The sequence below is a fragment of the Ogataea angusta genome (assembly GCF_019207475.1).
Source record: "Ogataea angusta isolate 61-244 chromosome Unknown 61-244_NODE_14_length_139412_cov_88.040155, whole genome shotgun sequence".
Taxonomy (NCBI): domain Eukaryota; kingdom Fungi; phylum Ascomycota; class Pichiomycetes; order Pichiales; family Pichiaceae; genus Ogataea; species Ogataea angusta.
The window spans coordinates 120,485-139,412 of NW_025065228.1; the positions used below are offsets into that span (position 1 = coordinate 120,485).

Genomic DNA, 18,928 nt, shown 5'->3' on the forward strand with positions numbered 1-18,928 from the left:
TATACAAAAAAATAATTGTTTGTTTATGATTAATGACGCGATGAGTTCGCGTGGTAATAGTGGGGGGTCGATCATTTCTGGCTCTTCAACCGAATTTTCACGTATTGAAGCCGACAAAGAAAACATTCAGCCTTTAAAGCAGGGCCGTTCTGCCAATAATTTGGTGAAAGCCTTATCTTTGAACAAGGAAACACGCAAAGAAATTCTTGCTAGGGAAAGAGATCAATTCGAAGCATCTCTCGATCCCGCTCAGCTTGAAGACCTAGATGATCCATTAGAGCCTTACCTAAAGTACTTGGATTGGATTCACACTCATTACCCTTCTGGGGCTAACACAGAATCAGGACTAATTCAGCTGCTCGAAAGAATAACACACGATTTCAAAGACGATGACTACTACAAAAACGAGGTGCGATATTTCAAGGTTTGGCTGGAGTATGTGAAGTTCAGCGATAACCCACGAGACATATTCCATTATCTTTACAAGAAGAAGATTGGTCTATCTCTTTCGCTGTTGTACGAGAGCTTTGCAAACTTCATGGAGTTTGAACAGGATTTCAAAAAGGCAGAGGAGTTGTACCAAGCAGGCATTGACGCAAAAGCCAGGCCCCTCAATAGGCTGATCCGTGCCTACGAAAATTTCAAGATCAGAAGAGCCCAATCCTCCCAAGTTCAGAAGAGGCAGGGATTAGGTGTTTTGCATAATCCATCCGGCGGAGGGTTGGAAACGGTGGCAAAACGAGGGTCTCTTCACAGCTCTAAAACATTTGCTGTTTATAATGATTCGGAGTCAAAACCCTCGTCAGCCAGTGAGGGAATATGGCAGCATCTTGATACGATAGACAATTCGAGGAAGGAAAATGTGATACGTCCAGCATCTTGGTCAGGGGAAAAGCTCATACAACAAGGGGTGCTCAAGTCGAATGAGCCTAAATTTGAGGTATTTCGAGACAGCGAATTGCGCTTTCCTGTCACCAAAATTATACACAACCCAGGAAAACGCACTGAGAAGTTCGATTTCAACCTTGATTTATTATATTCCGATGGAGAGGACGAAAGAAGTCTTATGGAAGTGTTGCTTCTCAGCCGTGGCGTGTACTATTTAGCAAAAAAGCGAAAATCGGAGCGCACACTAGAAACACCCTCAAAGAAACACACACTTTCAGTGGATGCTGAGAATGAAACCAAATTGCTTAATTCTCCGACGCTTACATTTTATTCACGCCAGTCCATGAAAGAGGTTCTTCAGATGCTCAATCAGCCATTGAAAGAGACTAAAGTCAACGACGAGGAACCTCCATTGGACGAAGGGCTCAGCGAATTTATTACAGAAACCATTACAAATCATCCACCTGCTACGCCAAAAAAATCCACAAATGAGGATACTGGTGCAATGAGCTCCCCATTTTTGGAGGAGCCTATTCACTCCGAGCCTGGAAACAGCGATGTTCTGATCAACCCCTTTGACAACAATTTGCAGAAAAATCTATTGTACAAGCAGTCGTCGCATCTCTCGAAGTATGAAGATTACCACCAGTCGACCTCCAAACGCGACAAATTTAATACTCTCAAAAGTTTGCTTAAACCACACGCTGCTCCAATAATGGGAAGCCGTCAGTTAATGCTTGAATTTCGAGGCGAAACGTTCTGTTTCACGAAACAGCTAGGAAACTTGGATAAAGCAGGTACATATTTAAGCGAGAAATCAGACGGAACAGCTGCAGCGATAAAAGTCCGTTCACCTCCAATAGATTGGGAGTATTATATACTCAAGCAACTGGAAGTTAGAGCGCCTGGAAACTTCATCAGAGTTATTGACTTCTATAAATTCGAGGACGAGTCATATCTTATACTGCCATACATGAAACACGGAACCCTCTTGGATTTGATCCAGCTGACATCGCAACCAAAGTCAATCAAACTGGAAGAATCCATGGTTATTTACGTCACTGCGCAGCTGCTGAAGCAAACATATATTCTGCACTCGATAAGAATAGTCCATGCCAACCTCAAGGCGGAGAACTGTATTTTGAATCTGACTCCAAACACAAAGCCCGGCTACCACGACTTGAAACTTATTGATTTCGAAAACTCAATCGATCTATCGCTGTTTCCAGAGAATGTTCGTTTCTCTGCTCAGTTATCTGCTGGTACCTATCCTCCAGATGAAACTTGGAACTCTTGGAGGCACGAGCCTGATTATTATGGATTGGCAAACATTGTCCATATGCTATTATTTGGCAAAGCATTGGGGGTTCTCAAAACCAGCTCAAATAACTATAAGATACGCGAGAACATGCCAAGCTACTGGCAGAGAGAATTATGGAGCGAGCTTTTCAAAATTTTGCTAAACACACAAAATTTAGAATGCGAGCAAGGAGCTCCTCTCAAGTTGCTAGCAACGAAGTTTGAGAATTGGGTTAATCTTAACTGGTCATCCTGTGGTCTTGCTAAACAAATAGCAAAGATCACAGACTTTATGGACGACCAAAGGAAGAGGAATAAAATATAATGCATTATGAACGTCTAAATAAACTTTTGATGCGTTGGACGCGTTCTTTGATTCTAGATCTCAATCTGGTAATCCTACTTTCCTTCACCCTCGATTCTGCTTCTTCCTCTGTCACTGTCTGTTTTGTCAACAGATTGAAGATTGAACCAAAAGCCAACGACATCACTGTGGAAGTCAAAATAATGACATTATAAGGCATCGAAAAGTCGGGCGTCGGAATCGTTAGTAGTGCTGTAGTAGTTCTCATTTCGTAGACTACATTATGAGAGTTGCGGTCAAGGACCGAAATCACTGCCGGTTCAATCTCAAAACCATGATTTGCATCTGGTGGGTACTCAGCGTATAATAGCATAGCCTTATCAAATTCCAAAGAGAGTTTGATCTTCGTGTGTGCAGGGATGCCGACAAGCAGTTCCAAGTGTGACGGTTTTTGTCTGTCAATTGCTGGATTATATATTATGCCTTTGACGTATTGGTCAAACTGGGGATCCGATACAATGTGCGTGACTGTCGAATTAATGTTTAAGGTCAGGGTGTGAAGGTAAATGCGGACAAACCATGGTATCGATTCGAAAATAATGATGTCCAAGTCTTCATCGGTAGGATTTTTCACATCTATTCTAAACCCCCCGGAATCCTGAGAGTAGCCAGAGAGAGATCTGGATGCAAGAATTGGAGGACTTTTCAAAGACTTGACTTTTTTTGTGTCTTTTGCTCTGAATAGCACATCATGCTCATTTGTGTTTTCGATCACAAAACAAGTCTTTTCTTGCTCAATTTTAGGTACGATCTGACTATCAGTTTGAACTTCCATGCTCCAAGACTCCAAATCCAGGTCTGCACAGATTTTAGTTGGTTGTGACGCAAGTAATGCACCACCTTGAATCTTTTTGCCGAAGAGGTCAGCCAACGAGAACTCCAACTCCGAGATATCATCCAGAGGAAAACAATGGAACGCATCAAAAGGTTTTGTTGGGTCGCATTTGAGCTCTGAGCCAGGGGTGGGCTTGGGAATAGGCATTCTGTTGCGTTCCAGAGTCATTGGCACATCTAATATCAGATTGATGGATTGTTCCATTTCGTAATGGCACTTTGTTCCTGAGCAGTGGGTGGTGACATCAATTGACATAGAGGACCACTGCGAGTTGAAAACTTTGTGTCCGGTGAGTAATGACGAGATACCTGCTTTGCCTTTAGTTGGCAAAAGTTTCAGAAAGGGCGTAAGGTTTTCAGTGCAAACAGGTTCCCTGGGCAAAGCGCTTCTTAAGAGAAAAAGATCATTTTTCAAAGACAGACCCTGTTCCAACATAGGAGCTGCTGGCTGGAATACCGTCGCTGGATAGGTTGTTGATGAAGAGTCGATGAAGTTCAGGGAGGCGCAGAAAAGACCCGACAGCGAGTTGGCCAGCTTGATCCAGTCCTTGAAGACAGTGTCCTCGTTCTGGCCTTCAAGGACCGCCCACAATTCGACGCCTGTTCCCCCACCGTGTTTTCCTTTGTACGGAAGCTCTCCATAAACTTCAGGGTCGTACCATCCCTGGCTGAACCGAAGGTGAAGTTCTCTTGTGTTTGTTTCCTGGAGAATGGGTCCTAAAAGCTTGGAAAATGTTGAATAATGGAACGTCTTGTCTTCTGGCTCGTACAACTCGAACTCCGTAGAGTTGATTTTAAAATCGAACGATGCAAGCAGGTTGTTGCGCTCCAAAGGCCTAAGCTCCAATGACTCCTCAAAAGGGTAATGCACTGATGCTCTACAAAGTGCGCAGAGCAGCAGAACAGGTAGAAGCAACTCTCTCATTCCTTTATTTGAAGAAAAGATATGGGCCCTTTTTTTTTTATTGTTTTCTGTCAGATTTAAGTAGGGAAGATCCAAAACAAATACGCGTATGTTTGATACAACCACCATTCGACGCCGAGGGCTTTTTGGCAAAGTGTACAATAGCATATTTGGACCGTCGCCCAGTCCGCTGAATACCCAAACTCCAATTGAGGATCAAGACCATGTAACTGAATACAACACCTACCTGAATAGCGAAGGACGATATCTAAACGGGGACGACGACCTAGCCATTGATGATGACATGGATGATACAAGAAGCCGCAGAAGCTCTGCAATTGTGCCTCCTATGACGCCGTCACGTTTGGATGACGATTGGAAAATCAACGACACTCTAGAAAGAATAAGGATGAGCCGCGAACGCTGGCAGCGGAACGACCATGTTCCTGGTGAGTTTCCAGAACCTATTGCAGAGCCCGTTGGAGGAGGGCTTGCCGAGCACATAGAACAGAACAATCAGATAATCAGCAAGCTCATAAGCGACTTTGATCTGGTTACCGAAAATGTCGAGCTGCAACAGCTCCGGACAGAAAATGCCGAGCTTGCTCAAAAATACAAGGCTCTACGCGAGGAGTTCAAGCGGGAGCTCGACGCAAACAAGGAAATATTCGACGGGTACTACGATCTTCACACTAAATACAACAACACGAAAACAGAGCTCTCTAAGCTCAAGAAAGATGCGAGCGACAGGATCAGCGAGCTTGAGCTGGAAAACCAGAGACTCAAGATGGAAGCGCGTTCCAAACGGCTCACGTCAGACGACCAGAACCTTTACTACAAAAGCCAGTACGAAGAGATAAAGAGTGAGTTGCAACTCAAAATCCAAGAGGAGAAAGCCAGTCAGCAGCGGATACGAGATCTGGAACTGCAGCTACAAGAGCGATCCCCGGCTAAACCGAGAGGCGTGACCTCTAACACGCTGGACCAGGACTCCATCCAGCTGCTACGCAAACTATATGCCGACAAGGAGGTTCCCAGAACCGGCGTCGACTCTTGGATAAGCCAACCGCGTATAAAGCACGCAAGCTAGGTGTATTATAGTTACGATAATATTTTTTGCACCGCCCTATATTACTAAAACTCCGATTTTAATGTCGGAGAAGACGAGTGATATATCAAAGTCTCGAAGCATCGAGCCTTTAGAATACAGTCCCTTGAATGATCCGAGCTATGTGGATACAGAGGAGAATATATCTTTCACTAAAACGCGCCCTGTGAGCATCAATGTCCACAATCTCCAAATATCAGCTCGCAAGGGTGCTAGCAAGATGTTTGGGCGAAACGCTAATAAACGGGGAAGCGAATCAGCAAAGAAACAGATATTGCATCCCATGTCATTCCACATTCCAGAAAACACTCTTGCATGTATTATTGGAGGGTCTGGTTCGGGAAAAACGACACTTCTGAACCGGCTTGCGGGTAAACAAATTACAAGCTCAACACTTATTCAGGAGGGTTCAGTGACCTATAACAATTCCCCAGACCTCTCGAATATTAGGAACGCCTATGTGATTCAGCAGGATATTCTCATTCCTAATCTGACCTGTTTCGAGACCCTCATGTTCGCTGCTGAGCTGAAACTGCCCAAACTTACCTCGAAAACTGCTCGTGCAAAGCTTGTGAACGAGATTATCATGGAGCTCGGACTCAAAGAGTGCCGTGACACTCTTGTGGGAGACCGTGTAAACAAGGGGCTCAGTGGGGGTGAGAAAAGACGACTCAGTGTTGCTATCCAGCTGGTTTCCAATCCATCGTTATTATTTCTGGACGAGCCGACTACGGGTCTCGACAGTTACAATGCGTACCTGCTCTGTGAATCGCTCAAACGGCTTACAAAAAGACTGGACAAAACCATTGTCTTGAGCATCCACCAGCCCAGAGCAGACATTTTTAAGCTTTTTGACCAGGTCTACATTCTTAGCAAGGGACACATGTGCTATGGCGACACGTACGAAAACGTGTTTAATCATTTCGCGTCTCTAGGATACCCTATTCCAGAGGATGTCAATCCAGCTGACTTTCTTATAGATACGACAAGCGTTGACTCGCGAAACCCTGAACAGGAAGCTATATCTTCGAAACGCGTGTTCTCCATTATTGAGCAGTGGAAGCAGCGAATGGCAAAGATTAATCTACCAGCGTATGAAGATAAAAGCTCCGATAATGGTGACGAAACCTTCCAAAAGGTGGGGCGGGCCCCTTTTTGGAGAGAGCTTCGTATTTTGGTTCGAAGAAACTTTATTCTCGAAAGAAGAGACCCAATTGGCTATGCAGCGTTGCTGATGGAAGCTATTCTTCTTGGTCTGATGACCGGATGGCTCTACTTCAAGCCAGGAAGTTCCCTAGTTGGTTTGCGCTCCATACAAGGCTCTCTGTACACTGTCTCGTCTCTGCAGGCGTACTTATTCCTGCTTTACGAAAGCTACCGGCTGTGTTCCTTGGACTTACGAGTGTATGATAGGGAACGGTCCGAGCATTGCATCTCTATTCCTGGGTTTCTGCTGGCACGCAGGATCGCCAAACTCTTCTCCGAAGACATAATCATACCTCTTTTGTTTTCTCTGTGCACCTACTTCATGGTGGGTCTTCGAACGGACTCGCCCATCTATTTCTTTCGTTTCTTTGCCGCAAACATACTATTCCATTTGAACTCTATGGCATTCGCAACCTTGGCCGCCTCCCTCACCAGAGACGTCGCTCTGGCTACACTCATTTGCAACCTCAACTTCACATTCCAGACGATGACTAACGGAATGTATGTGAACGCAAAGCAGATGCCTGTGTATGTCCGCTGGTGCAAGTACGTCGCATACCAGTGGTATTCTTATGGACTTCTTATTTCCAACCAATTTACAGGCTATCGGGGCGACTGTTTCAAAGAGTACGCTGACTCGCCCGATGTGGAGGACATTTGCCGTGCGTATACGGGCTCCTACATCACCAACAGTCTGGGCTTCTGGGAGAACTGGATAGCGCTTCCATTTGGTGTCCTGATTGCATTCTTTGTCGGCACCTTCGTGGTAGCTGCCGTAATCTTGAAAATAAAGCCTGAGGATGTGACCATGGCCAAAGAGGTGAAAGGACGCGAGTCGACGTCGGCCACTCCAACAGAAAGCGCCCCGGTACTTCCTCAGCCTGATCAGCCCCTGGAAGTCCGCGTCTGCGACGTGAATCTGTATGTGAAAAACAAATTGGCCCGTAGGGGGAAAAAACAGATCCTGGACAATGTGTCTTGCAACTTCCAGTCGGGAAAACTCAACATCATAATGGGCCCCTCTGGTTCTGGGAAAACATCGCTGCTGAACCTGATGAGCGGCCGTCTGAAATCCACTTTATTCACCCAGTACTCATCCTCAGGAGTGGTATACTTGAACGACTGCCAGACAGAATTCGATACCATCGGACCTATCTGCTCGTACGTTGTGCAGGATGACCACCATCTCCTGCCTTCCATCACTGTGCGAGAAACATTACGCTTTTCAGCCCGGATGAGACTCTCGAAAGCCAAACTGTCCTCTTCTCAGATCAACGCATTGGTGGACAGACTGATACTACAGGTCGGTCTTCGGGATTGTGCCGATACATTGGTTGGTAACGAACTGATCAAGGGCATTTCTGGAGGCGAAAAGCGCCGGCTCTCCATCGCCATTCAGCTTCTGTCGTCGCCAAAGATGCTCATCTTGGACGAGCCCACGTCTGGACTGGACTCGTTCACTGCCTCCTCGATCTTGGAATGCCTAGATCATCTGGCAAGCTCTGGAACAACAGTCATAATGACCATCCACCAGCCGCGCACTCTCTCTGGTTTTGGCCGCATTCTGCTGCTTGCAAAGGGCGGCCGTGTGGCCTTCAGCGGCACGCAAGAACAACTGGTCGACCATTTCACCTCTATCGGGTATCCTATCCCCAAGTTCACCAATCTTGCTGATTATGTCATCGACATGATATCGTACAGCACGACCCATGAGGAAGTAGAGAGGCGCACAAGAGAACGAGTGCGGCACATTGTCGGTGCCTGGAAACCCGAAAACCTTCACATAACTCCTCGTCGAAAGCTCACATCAAAGGCAGACCTGTACTCTGAATTTCATGCTTTTGTCAAGCAGCCTGTTGATTTTGTCACTGGACTGTATGTGCTTACGAAACGACAGGTCCTCAGCTTAATCCGCGATAAAAACATCCTGTTTGCAAGATGCACGCAAGTTATCGGTATGGGTGTTATATTGAGTCTGTTTTTTGCAAGGCTCAAACACAACAACACCAGCATACAGAACAGACTAGGTCTGATCCAGCAGATCGTATCCATTTATTTCACTGGAATGCTGAACAACATGGCTGCGTATCCGCGCGAGCGAGACTTCTTCTATGAGGAGTACACCGACGACGCTACTAATTTGTACTCGTTCTTTGTCAGCTACACACTCATCGAGATCCCATTCGAAATATTCAATGCTCTAGTGTTTTCCGTGTTCCTGGTGTTCGTCGTAGGTTTTCAATACGATGCTGGTTTGTTTTTCACCATGGTGTACACATCCGCTCTTGTCATCAATGCAGGAGAATCTGTGGGACTCTCGTTCAACACCATGTTCGATCATCCCGGCTTTGCGCTCAACGTCATCTCCATTATATGTTCCGTCGGTGTTGCTATGGCTGGTCTCCTAGCTATGACACTCGACAGCTTCCTGAGAGCACTCAACTATCTTTCGCCAGCACACTATTGCGTGATGTCGATAAGCAACCTCGTCTTCACTGAGAAACTGAAACTGTACTGCACAGAAGAAGAGCGCGTGAATAATGACCAATGTCTATTCAATACTGGCAAGGATGTCATGGAAAGCTACAATCTCAAAGTCAACCTCAAGCTGTACCTGATTCTCATAGTTATCGTGACAATTTGTCATCGTTTGATACCTTTGGCTCTTTTAAGACTCAAGCTTGTCAAATATTCTGTGATGCGTCCCGGTCATAGTTCGTCGTAACTTTTTCGCATGGCTTTTGGGTTGCCAAACACCTCGTGTCGAAGAGATCGAAACTCTTCCAGCTTCGGGTCTTTGGCTGCTTTCAACGCCTCCATCTGCACGTTCAGCCACTCCAAGAATTCAGACTTGGCCTTGAATAGATTTCTGTTGTTCAGCTTCAGTTTCTTCAGTTCATCCAACAGTGTCAATGTGCCGTCGTCAAGGGCCTTTTGGGCAATCAGTGTATTTTGCACAAAATCGGCAAACTGACGATCTATGTCGTTGTCCTCTTCGCCTCCCATGACGTCACCTATGATGTGGATGAGCCGCTGCTTGGTGGCTTGATTTTCCAGCTGAGGATACAAAATCAGCAGCTTTTTTTTGATAGATTCAAATTCTTCAAAAAATGATCCGCTATTCAGTAAAGACCCAAGTATCCCGAGTCTCCGCCTCAGGAGCACGTCATTATCGATTTTCGCTGTAAGATGGTCGACAAAATCCATAGGATTGGAGAAATACTGTAAAAACATCCGCTGTGCTTCTGCATTATTTCTTAAAGAAGATGCCAGTATTATCGATGCCAGCTCCCTAATTTCATCGCGATCTTCCTCCCTAATTTCTTTCAATCCTTCTTCGCCATACAATCCAGATAGTCGGATCAATGGCTGTATGAATTGCATGGCGTCGACACCATAGTCGGAGTCGGAGCTCATATCAGAAATATATTCCAGTTTTTTGATTAGGGTAGCTGAATCGCCAAATCCATGATTCACAAACTTTGAAACGTACCCAAGGGCCTCAGACAAGTTTTGTTCTTCATTTGGCCCCATGGTGTCTTCGGAAACAATCACAATGCCGTTCTCGTTTGGCTGGATATCTCCCGTAAGTTTAGCTTCCCGTTCAAGCGTGTCTATATTCAGCCGTATGTCCAGTCCGCCCGGAATGATTTGTCCTTCTTTGACGGGTCTCCAATCCACAGAAGGTTCAAAAAGCTCAGGGTAGCAATTCAAAGGATTTGAGTCGGGGCAAATGAGCTTAGCAAACGAGATTCCACCGAACAGAAGCAAACAGAGCATATATCTAATGCCGAAAAATAAATACCAAAAATAAATTAAGGGAATGCAATTTTTGTGCACATGAACTATATACAAGAGCAAAAAGTGTGCTTTATAGGGGGAAAGTATTCCAAATGGAACTATCAATATTTGTGAAGAGCTCATCAATGTTCAAGTCAGAGCCCAGAAATTCGAGACCGGTTCCCGGAGTGGTGTCTGTACTACTCACGCTTTGATCCGGTCTCAAAGCCTGCCGAAACTCCGAAATGAGAGGGTTTCCTTCAATGTATGGATGCAACCTGTTAGTGAGCAACCTTCCAATCCAGCCAGAATCAATTGCGCCAGCAGCATCTGACGTCTTTTCTGAATGATTCGGAAAGGAACAGCCAAGAAAGACGTCCTCACACTCGTATTTCCTGGAAAGCAGTTCGGCCAGATCCTCAAAATCACTTTTCTTCCACCTGAGCATTATGTTGACATTTAGCTTCTCATGTTCCTCCGTTGGTTCTTTCGCTGTGTTGAAAAGTGACTCCACCATTGCAGGGTACACTTTTGCATAAACAAAGGAGTGGATTTTGCATGCAAACCAGGCAATGAAATGGGTCGCTGCCAGTTTTCCCTGGATTTGCAGTCCCTCACCCACTGAACTCTCGACAGTTTCCACTATTCTATTGCAGGTGGCCACCACCTCTGTTTCGGTGTTTCCCTGAATGAACTTTGTATAAGTGACATGCTTAATGCGCACCAAAAGCATGAAATACAAGCACCGCGTTCTGCCTACAGATTGCATCAATGGCTGGGCGACAACGTGTTCGTTCCCATGGCCGAAATAATCACCAAGGCGGAATATGGAGCTGCGTCCGAAGATCAAGATAGACATCAAGGAACGTATGCTTTTCATCAAAAAATGCTTTGACTTTGCGATATCGTTTTTCAGCTCGTATTGCAGAAACAGATGGTAGTAGAGATACACCAACATGTGCTTTATCTCGAGATATTGGATGCATCCGTTGATTCGCTGAATTTGAGTAACTTTGTCCTCTGAGCCAAGTGTGTCCGGATTCAGAAACATAACTATATCACCGGTCATATTTTCCTGGTATGTCTCCAAATCCCTGATCCGTTCAAGAAGACAAGAGGTTTTGACCGACCCGCTGAGGTCTGTGACTGTCTCCATGAGCGCGGCGAATAGCCTGTTAAGCTTCGCGCGACTCTGAAGAACAGCAATAGAGCCTCTCTCCGCGCTCTCGTTTTTGCAATTCGCGTTCGTTTCTCCAAGGAAGACCGGCATTTTGGTGTTAAATTTGTGGATCCTTGGTGCGAAGCTCTCATTTTGGAAGGACCAGCCAGAGTCAACAGTCCACACACCAAGCCACAACTTTCTCCAGAGATTCACTTGCTTCGGTGTGAGAGAATTGGTTACAGTTGTCGGGTCTCTGTTCAGTCCCAAAATGTCGGACATGCGAACGACCAATCCAGCGAAGGACTCCAAATCCGAATGCTCTCCTTCCATGGGCGAATGTCTGAATGCAATTCTGGAATAGAGAAGGTTTTGTAGAGTCGCCAAAGCTGGCATATGCGTCATACCACTCCATTTGCTGCAATATGAGGCCGTAGTAAGAAGACGGCTGTTCAATGGATGTTCCACCAGATACTTTAGGTTCTCGTCGGTCTCCGTTTCGGCAATCGGTTCCATGTTGATCGTGTACAATGTCAGTTGGCCAAGGTGGATCAGATACAATAGCGAAGAGAGCAGGACTAACTTGGCTCGAAAAATGCCAATAATGTTTATCTGCTCGTCCTCCATGCTGCGTTCGCCGATGACCTCAGATATAGAGGAGGTGAAATGCTCCTCGTCAACAAATGGATAATGGGGGTACCAGTACTCGAAAAAGCGATCAAGCAGTAACCATGTGGATTTTTTCGTGGGCATGACACTTTGCAAATAGCCTCCCAGACCACCTTTAGGCCCATCTATGTCGATGACAGAGTCTTCGGTAGGCATCTCTGTCTCCTTATGCAATATCCATGGCAGCCGGTGCAAGGCTTTTTGCTTGAATACTTCACTCACCTTCGATTCCTTTTCGTTTGCATACCAGGGATTTTTGAGATTAAGAAACTCCGTGCGCGCCTTCTCAGTCTTCTTCATGTCTCCCATGTATTTCTTGGAGAGGCGTGTGAGTGGGTCTTTCATCAAGAGCATCCGGGGAGAAAATATATCGTTGTCGAACACAAGTCTGCCATCAACGTCGAAATCGAAATGCGTATTTTTGAAGGAAATCACATCATCCTCTGCCTCAGACTCTGTTGGAGTTTCCAGTGAAGTTGACGAGCTCAGTTTCCGTTCCAGCTCTGATAGGTGTTTCTTCATTTGTTCAAGCTCACTGAGTAAATTCTTTGGCTCAGGAGCTGAATCTGGAATGCAATCGCTGACCATTATATCAGGTAGCTGCTCAGGAACCAAGACCGGGCCATAGGTCCAATCCGGCTCGATATATTTGCACTCACTAGCCGTGCCCCGTTTTATGCACACCTGTGATGGTTAATGACATGCAATGGCCGGCAACTTACCATACAAGCGGGTTTCCCACGATCGCATCTGACCTTGCGTCTGCGACAGCTCACACAGGCGGATCCTATTCGAGTCCGCTTGCGCACTGGCTCCTGTATATTCATGATAAAATAGTATTATCGCAAAATATATTGAAGAGGCCTGCACAGCCTGGAATCTATACACTACAAATCGATGAGGTTGACAGGTTCCTGAACTTTGGGTTTTTCGGGCTCTTGCTTTGGAATCTCCGTGTACGAGGCCACGGGAGATATTTGATCGGGCACAGCAGGCGATGCTGGATAAAACTGGGAGGGAGATGACGGGACAGGCTGCTGGGAGACAGTGTCCAGGCGTGGCAGCGGAGCATACTGGACGTTATAGGAGCCGGAGTTTTGCTGAGAAACAGGACCAGGAACCTGAGAAGCAGTATACTGCGACACTGCTGGCGGTGGTGGAGGTGCAAAGTATGCCTGTTGAGGGCGCTGCCGGTACATCTGCTGTGATTGGGCAAGTCTAAGCTGTAGTATTTCGTCGTAAATTTTAGTCACCGCGAAAGTTTTCGAGTACAAGTCCTGATACTTTTCCAGATTCGACACTTCCTTTTTCAGCTGGAACTCAAGCTTGGGTCTGATTTGGTTTATGCTAACAAACAAGTGCTTTAGGGCCTGATCGTTGGCAACATTGAGTTTCTTCTCGACAGGAGCGGCTTTCAGGTTCTGAACAAGCTGGGCAAATAGGACAATATTCTGATCTTCAACGCCAGTAATGCTGTTGTAGTCGATTTGCGGTACTGGCCGAGGAGAAAAGGTTTGCGGCGGTGGTTGTGGAGCTGCGGGGGCAGGGCTGTAGCTTGGTGTATACAATGAATTTGCGGTTTGGCTCTCAGGAAGCAGGTTTGAGTAAAGTCCACTTGGCTGAGGTGCTATCTCTGATTGTGACACAGGTGGAGATTTCGCTGCTTCCTGCTTTTGGAAATCGGCAAGACTAGCCGCAATGGCAGCCTTCATTTCCTCGTCGTCTTCCTCTGTCTGAGCAGCTTGTGGCGCTGGTTTTGAAGAAACGGAAGCGTTAATGGGAACGCCAGACTCTTTCAAAGAGAGCTCAATGGCGCGTTTCAGATCTTCATCTTCGTCCCCTGCAGGCGTATCTTTCTTGGATCTCTTTTTCGACTGTTTTGACTTGCCTTTGTGCTCCTGGTAGCATGTATCGCAAACCCGGACTGGTATGGTTATTCCAAGTTCCGGTAATTCACAGGTGTTTGAGGAATGTGTACCACAAAAGACTCCGCCACACGAACGACAGTGATGTTTTCTGTTCAAAAAGGTAAAGAGCGTAGAACACAGCATGCAAGCGTCAGAATCTTCCCACTCGGGGGCAACCTTGGATTCTATCAATGTACTCTCTATCGAGTCTGTAATCATCGGAAAGTGAAATCCCTCTTTCTGAAGCTTGTTGTATACTTGATTAACGTAGCCCAATTTCGGGTTAGTGCTGAACATGATCGACCACGACTGAATTAGTTGTAGCAAATATTCCTTCACCGTGTGATTCAGATTTTTATCATGTAGCGTGGAAACGATTGGATCTATGAACTCCTTAGATGATATATCAGACAGAAAGTGCTCTCCACCGTTTTTGATGCAGAAGTCAATAAGCTTCAATGCCGACTTTTGAAGATTTGGGTTCTTGGTGCTCATGAAACGCCTCTTGAGAGCACGCATTGCATCTTTGGATGTCACCTGCTTCGAACGGATCAGGTCACTGATCTCAAGTGCTCCGGCAAGATCGATCTCACCGTTAGGAATGGACTCCGAAGCCGCTTCGCTGATCTTGTCTTCGATTGACACATTGGAATTCGTTCGCCCAAACCAGGCCATTGTTGTTTTGTTTTTGTAGCTCAGATTTGCTTGCTAACTTAAAAGATTAATCAAAAGTATTGAGCAGGTTCACTTTATCAAGCCCAGTTGTGGCAAAATTAAATCCACCTTTTCTATCTATTTCACTATAAAAAATTCCGGCGCGCCGATCGACGTGCGCATGTAGTGATATCTCTTCATCCACTTGTCACCGAAATCGCAGGACTCAGCATGTTATAGTCCACAAAGCTACTGGTGCTCTTTGCTGGTTTCAATGAATTGCCAGATTCGTGGGCCATCCCATCCTCAATGGACATTCTGATTATAGATTCCCAGTCACTCGTAATCACAAAGTAGCTCTGACACACAGAAACGAAGAATAACGCGATGACCATACCGATCCAGAGACCAAATAGCTCGAGCCTAAATTTGAAAGCCAGCAAAAATGCCACAGGAAGGGCGACACAGTAGTAGCTGAATAGATTCAGCCAGCCTCCAATGTACTGTCTTCCTTGGCCTCTAAGTATACCAGCGGTCACGCAAGAAACAACATCGTTCACCTGATATATGGCACCAATAATGAGCACTCGTCCTGCTAGCTGTATAACTTTCGGGTCCTGCGAGAATAGGGATGCGATATTGTACCTGAAAGTGGCCAAAACAGACGCATTGAAGACCCCAAAAATGGCAGCGACCAAAAACGCGGCTCTCGTGACCTTCTTGGCGGCATCCTTCGAAGCAGATCCAATGAACCATGCAACTCTCGTTGACGCTGCAACAGAGATTGCAAACGGAATCTGGTAAATTGTCACGCAAGTAGTCGAAACCACTGATTGGGCCGCCAGAGAGGCGGTGCCAAACCGTGACGAGGCGACAGAAAGGATCTCAAAAGCCAGCCACTCAGCTTCAATCATGAGGACGCTAGGTGCAGCCAAGGTGATTGCTCTCTTCCAGTTGGTGAACACTTTTGTCGACAAACGGCAAAAGCATTGTCTTCCTTGAACGAAGTAGGCATAGTATAGTAGCATAAGGGCCATTAACCAGTTTGTGATCACCACCGCAGTGGGCGCTCCAACGAATCCTAGTCCGATACGGCTATCGTGAACTAACACAAAGTTAAGTAGTAGATTCAAGGGAGCACAGATCACCAGGACTAGCGTTGAAGCTTGAAATGCTCCCTGGGCTTGCAAAAACTGCTTCAGCACCTCGAAGGTCATGAATCCGGGAACACCGTATATCAGTATTCTCAGGTAGCTGGTTGCCAGCTTACACAGCTCGTCATCGGGGACTATTGCCCGTAGTAAAGGGTAAGAACCCCAATACCAGAAAATGAAGATGGGAACAAACATTACCCATAGCATCATATAGCAGCGCAGGGCGTTCAAGCCAACAGCCTCGTAGTCTCTCCTACCAAAAGCTTGCGGACACAAAGTCGACAAGGATGAGGCTATTCCTTGAATAATACCGTAGGACGAAATGTTGGCCAGCAAATTGGACAGCGAAACGGCAGCCAGCTCCTGAGAACCAAGGCTTCCGGCGCTGAAAACAGATGCAACCGTCAATGAGTACTGCAGAAGAAACGTGGCGATCAGTGGAATCGAGGTTTTGATTAGAAGCTCAGTTTCACTTTTCATGGTAGTTTCCACCTCACGAAGTGTGCCATCATCGTCGGCTTTTATTGGAGTGAAACCATGAACATTAAGCTTTGACGAAAGCAGAGACGCTCTTCTGCTTTGGATGTACGAGTCTTGAGTTACTGACCCATAATCGCGGGTCGTATCTGAGCTCAAAAATGACGTAGACTCGTGTTCGCTAGAGGAAGATAACGAATCACTACGTTTCCTCCACAGCACTGGACTACCCATTTGAGTGACTGATCCTCTGCGTGTCCCGCCATTCGGGAAGTTTGAGGGCGTGGCATTGTCAAGCACCTCGTGGAAACTCATCAAATCGGTTTATTTCTCTGTCGAATAATTTTTGACGGCTTATCAACATGCATCAACGCCTGGAGGAAAAATATTGGGTGATGTAAATCGAATGCGAAATAGCTAGTTTTAGCACGATAGTGAAGTTGGCTTCGAAATGGTACTGGAGAGTTGCTCCTCACCTTAAACTGATTCTGGTATCATGGCATACGGTCGTGGATAGCGATGGTTTCAGCTGCTCGATTAAAAAAAGCGCTAATATCTTCCTCAGATCTGCTGCGGCTTAGTCTCGTTTCTGGAGCCAGATTCAGTGGTTGGAGTTGTAGATTTTTGAAAAGTGATGCTATAGGCTCAGAGGCACTGGTATTGATTGGGGTTCGTTGTCTCTTTTTGAAAAATTCTCGAATACTGAGTCTTCTAGAGCTGTTGGGAGTGTCCAAGTTAGATGAAAATGTGGTACCATTGGAGTACTCCCCTGTACTGCTTTGCGTTCCATCGCGGTTTTGCTCCAACTCCATGAGAGCCTGTATAATGTCAGAACTTGTGTTGGTGTGCTCGTTGGGCGTTGAGGGAGGATTATATTTGGTCTTTGATCTGATAAATCCTAACAGCCCTCCATGAAACCAAGATGTTTGGCGCTGTTTCTTGATGATCTCCTTTCTTTTCTTCTTTAATGTTTTTATTTGCTGATCGATTTCGTCCACATCGTTTTCCTGCACGTCGCTTGAAACGCAGTACTCATTTGTTTCCACTGCTTCTTTGGTGCCCGAGGACCTCTTCGAGTCACTGAAGATATCAGACACTTCATAAAAGAAGTTCTGATGTGCAGCCTCGCCATGATCAGTAGCCAGCTCTTCTGACTTTTCTTCCCCCTTTTGGCTTTCTTGGCTCAATTGCTTCTCGGAATCACACACACTATCTAAAGTGTGGTCTGCGTCGTCTGGCGTCGAATGCTCGGGCTCGAAACATAGCATGTCCAGTTCTGAAGGTTCCGTTCGGAACTGCTCTAGTTCTTTGCTCGTCGGTCTCTGGAATAAATTGTTGTTCAGCAATTTTGAACGAACTGGAGAGTCCCTATAATTGCGATTTGTATGGGCAGCGAGTACATGAGTTGAAGCAGCCTTCTGCATGCTTCTCAAAGAATTGCTTCTCACTGATACTTCGTCCTTGAACGAAACCGTTTTTTTACCCAGTTGCTCCTCGTCCATTAATTTGTTTGGTTTCATGATTGACTTCAGCATTGAACTATGTAGATTACCTTCTAGGCTATTTGGGCTGTGCAGCTCAGCTTGCTCTTTGTCATGGTGTATAAAGGACGGCGGGATTGCGGCGACTTTCGGGAATTGCATAACAGGGTTGGTATTTAGCTGTAACGTTCCCCAAACATTGAGAAGCCTAGGGTTGGGAGCAGGACTTTTGCTGAGCCTCAAACTACCATTTCTCCGCTTTCGTCTTTTTGAAACAGTCGATACGCTGTTGGAAATGGAATGGTCGTCGGTTTCATTCAGCCCCAAAGACACTGTTGCCATGATTAGGGATAGATTTATTTAGGCTCCTTATTTTTCACTTGGCGCGAAAGAAAATGGGCACACGTCGATCGACGGCAGGTGGATCGTCTCCACGTTCCAGCTACAATGAAGTTATAAGATGGCACTACTAATGGATTTACAATAGCAAGAATCAGGGCCAAGCTTCTGGAACCCCATTTCTTTGTTCTGTGAGGTTTCAGTCGATCGAACAACCCCTATTCCAACCAAAGCTAGGCACCCTTACCCTCTTATCTTCTCCATGAAATTTTTTTTTTCTTTTAGGTTCTTTCTAGAAGGCCGGGTAACGTATCCAAGGACATGCTCTAGCTGTCTCAGACAAGCTCCATGCTTAGTTTCAACTCGCCGTAGGTGTCTATGCTATGCTTGTAAGCTCCTGCGCTAACTTTTCCAGCGATATCTTCGTTCCAAAGCTGGATAGCCCACCAGGGTATCGTTCATGCGCGTAATTTTTGGCACGCAGACGACTCGAATAATTTTGGCAATAAAAAATTTTTTTTCACTATATAAAGAGGAGACATTCCCACATGAGAATTTTTCTGATCTTTTAATTAGTACATTCGTAATGGGAAAAGAAAAGACTCACGTTAACGTCGTTGTTATTGGTCACGTCGACTCTGGTAAATCTACCACTACCGGCCACTTGATCTACAAGTGTGGTGGTATCGACAAGAGAACCATCGA

General features: G+C 45.9%; 9 protein-coding genes across 9 annotated transcripts; 3 read left to right on the forward strand and 6 right to left on the reverse strand.

The window, feature by feature from the left end:
• Window positions 1-40: 40 nt before the first annotated feature.
• KL928_005391 (uncharacterized protein) lies at window positions 41-2,512 on the forward strand (the record flags this gene model as incomplete). Its single annotated transcript, XM_043206195.1, has 1 exon — window positions 41-2,512. The coding sequence occupies one exon, from the start codon at window positions 41-43 to the stop codon at window positions 2,510-2,512; it is 2,472 nt and encodes an 823-aa protein (XP_043057372.1).
• A 4-nt stretch (window positions 2,513-2,516) lies between these two features.
• KL928_005392 (uncharacterized protein) lies at window positions 2,517-4,310 on the reverse strand (the record flags this gene model as incomplete). The annotated part of the gene is made up of 1 exon (XM_043206196.1): window positions 2,517-4,310. The coding sequence occupies one exon, from the start codon at window positions 4,308-4,310 to the stop codon at window positions 2,517-2,519; it is 1,794 nt and encodes a 597-aa protein (XP_043057373.1).
• Window positions 4,311-4,398: 88 nt separating this feature from the next.
• Window positions 4,399-5,379, forward strand: KL928_005393 (uncharacterized protein; the record flags this gene model as incomplete). The annotated part of the gene is made up of 1 exon (XM_043206197.1): window positions 4,399-5,379. One exon carries the CDS (start codon window positions 4,399-4,401, stop codon window positions 5,377-5,379), a length of 981 nt encoding a protein of 326 aa, XP_043057374.1.
• A 61-nt stretch (window positions 5,380-5,440) lies between these two features.
• KL928_005394 (uncharacterized protein) lies at window positions 5,441-9,328 on the forward strand (the record flags this gene model as incomplete). The annotated part of the gene is made up of 1 exon (XM_043206198.1): window positions 5,441-9,328. The coding sequence occupies one exon, from the start codon at window positions 5,441-5,443 to the stop codon at window positions 9,326-9,328; it is 3,888 nt and encodes a 1,295-aa protein (XP_043057375.1).
• Window positions 9,329-9,512: 184 nt separating this feature from the next.
• Window positions 9,513-10,383, reverse strand: KL928_005395 (uncharacterized protein; the record flags this gene model as incomplete). Its single annotated transcript, XM_043206199.1, has 2 exons — window positions 9,513-9,534; window positions 9,737-10,383. 2 exons carry the CDS (start codon window positions 10,381-10,383, stop codon window positions 9,513-9,515), a joined length of 669 nt encoding a protein of 222 aa, XP_043057376.1.
• Window positions 10,384-10,474: 91 nt separating this feature from the next.
• Window positions 10,475-12,799, reverse strand: KL928_005396 (uncharacterized protein; the record flags this gene model as incomplete). Its single annotated transcript, XM_043206200.1, has 1 exon — window positions 10,475-12,799. One exon carries the CDS (start codon window positions 12,797-12,799, stop codon window positions 10,475-10,477), a length of 2,325 nt encoding a protein of 774 aa, XP_043057377.1.
• A 299-nt stretch (window positions 12,800-13,098) lies between these two features.
• On the reverse strand, window positions 13,099-14,793 carry KL928_005397 (uncharacterized protein; the record flags this gene model as incomplete). The annotated part of the gene is made up of 1 exon (XM_043206201.1): window positions 13,099-14,793. One exon carries the CDS (start codon window positions 14,791-14,793, stop codon window positions 13,099-13,101), a length of 1,695 nt encoding a protein of 564 aa, XP_043057378.1.
• Window positions 14,794-14,969: 176 nt separating this feature from the next.
• KL928_005398 (uncharacterized protein) lies at window positions 14,970-16,718 on the reverse strand (the record flags this gene model as incomplete). The annotated part of the gene is made up of 1 exon (XM_043206202.1): window positions 14,970-16,718. The coding sequence occupies one exon, from the start codon at window positions 16,716-16,718 to the stop codon at window positions 14,970-14,972; it is 1,749 nt and encodes a 582-aa protein (XP_043057379.1).
• A 179-nt stretch (window positions 16,719-16,897) lies between these two features.
• KL928_005399 (uncharacterized protein) lies at window positions 16,898-18,226 on the reverse strand (the record flags this gene model as incomplete). The annotated part of the gene is made up of 1 exon (XM_043206203.1): window positions 16,898-18,226. One exon carries the CDS (start codon window positions 18,224-18,226, stop codon window positions 16,898-16,900), a length of 1,329 nt encoding a protein of 442 aa, XP_043057380.1.
• Window positions 18,227-18,928: the final 702 nt, after the last annotated feature.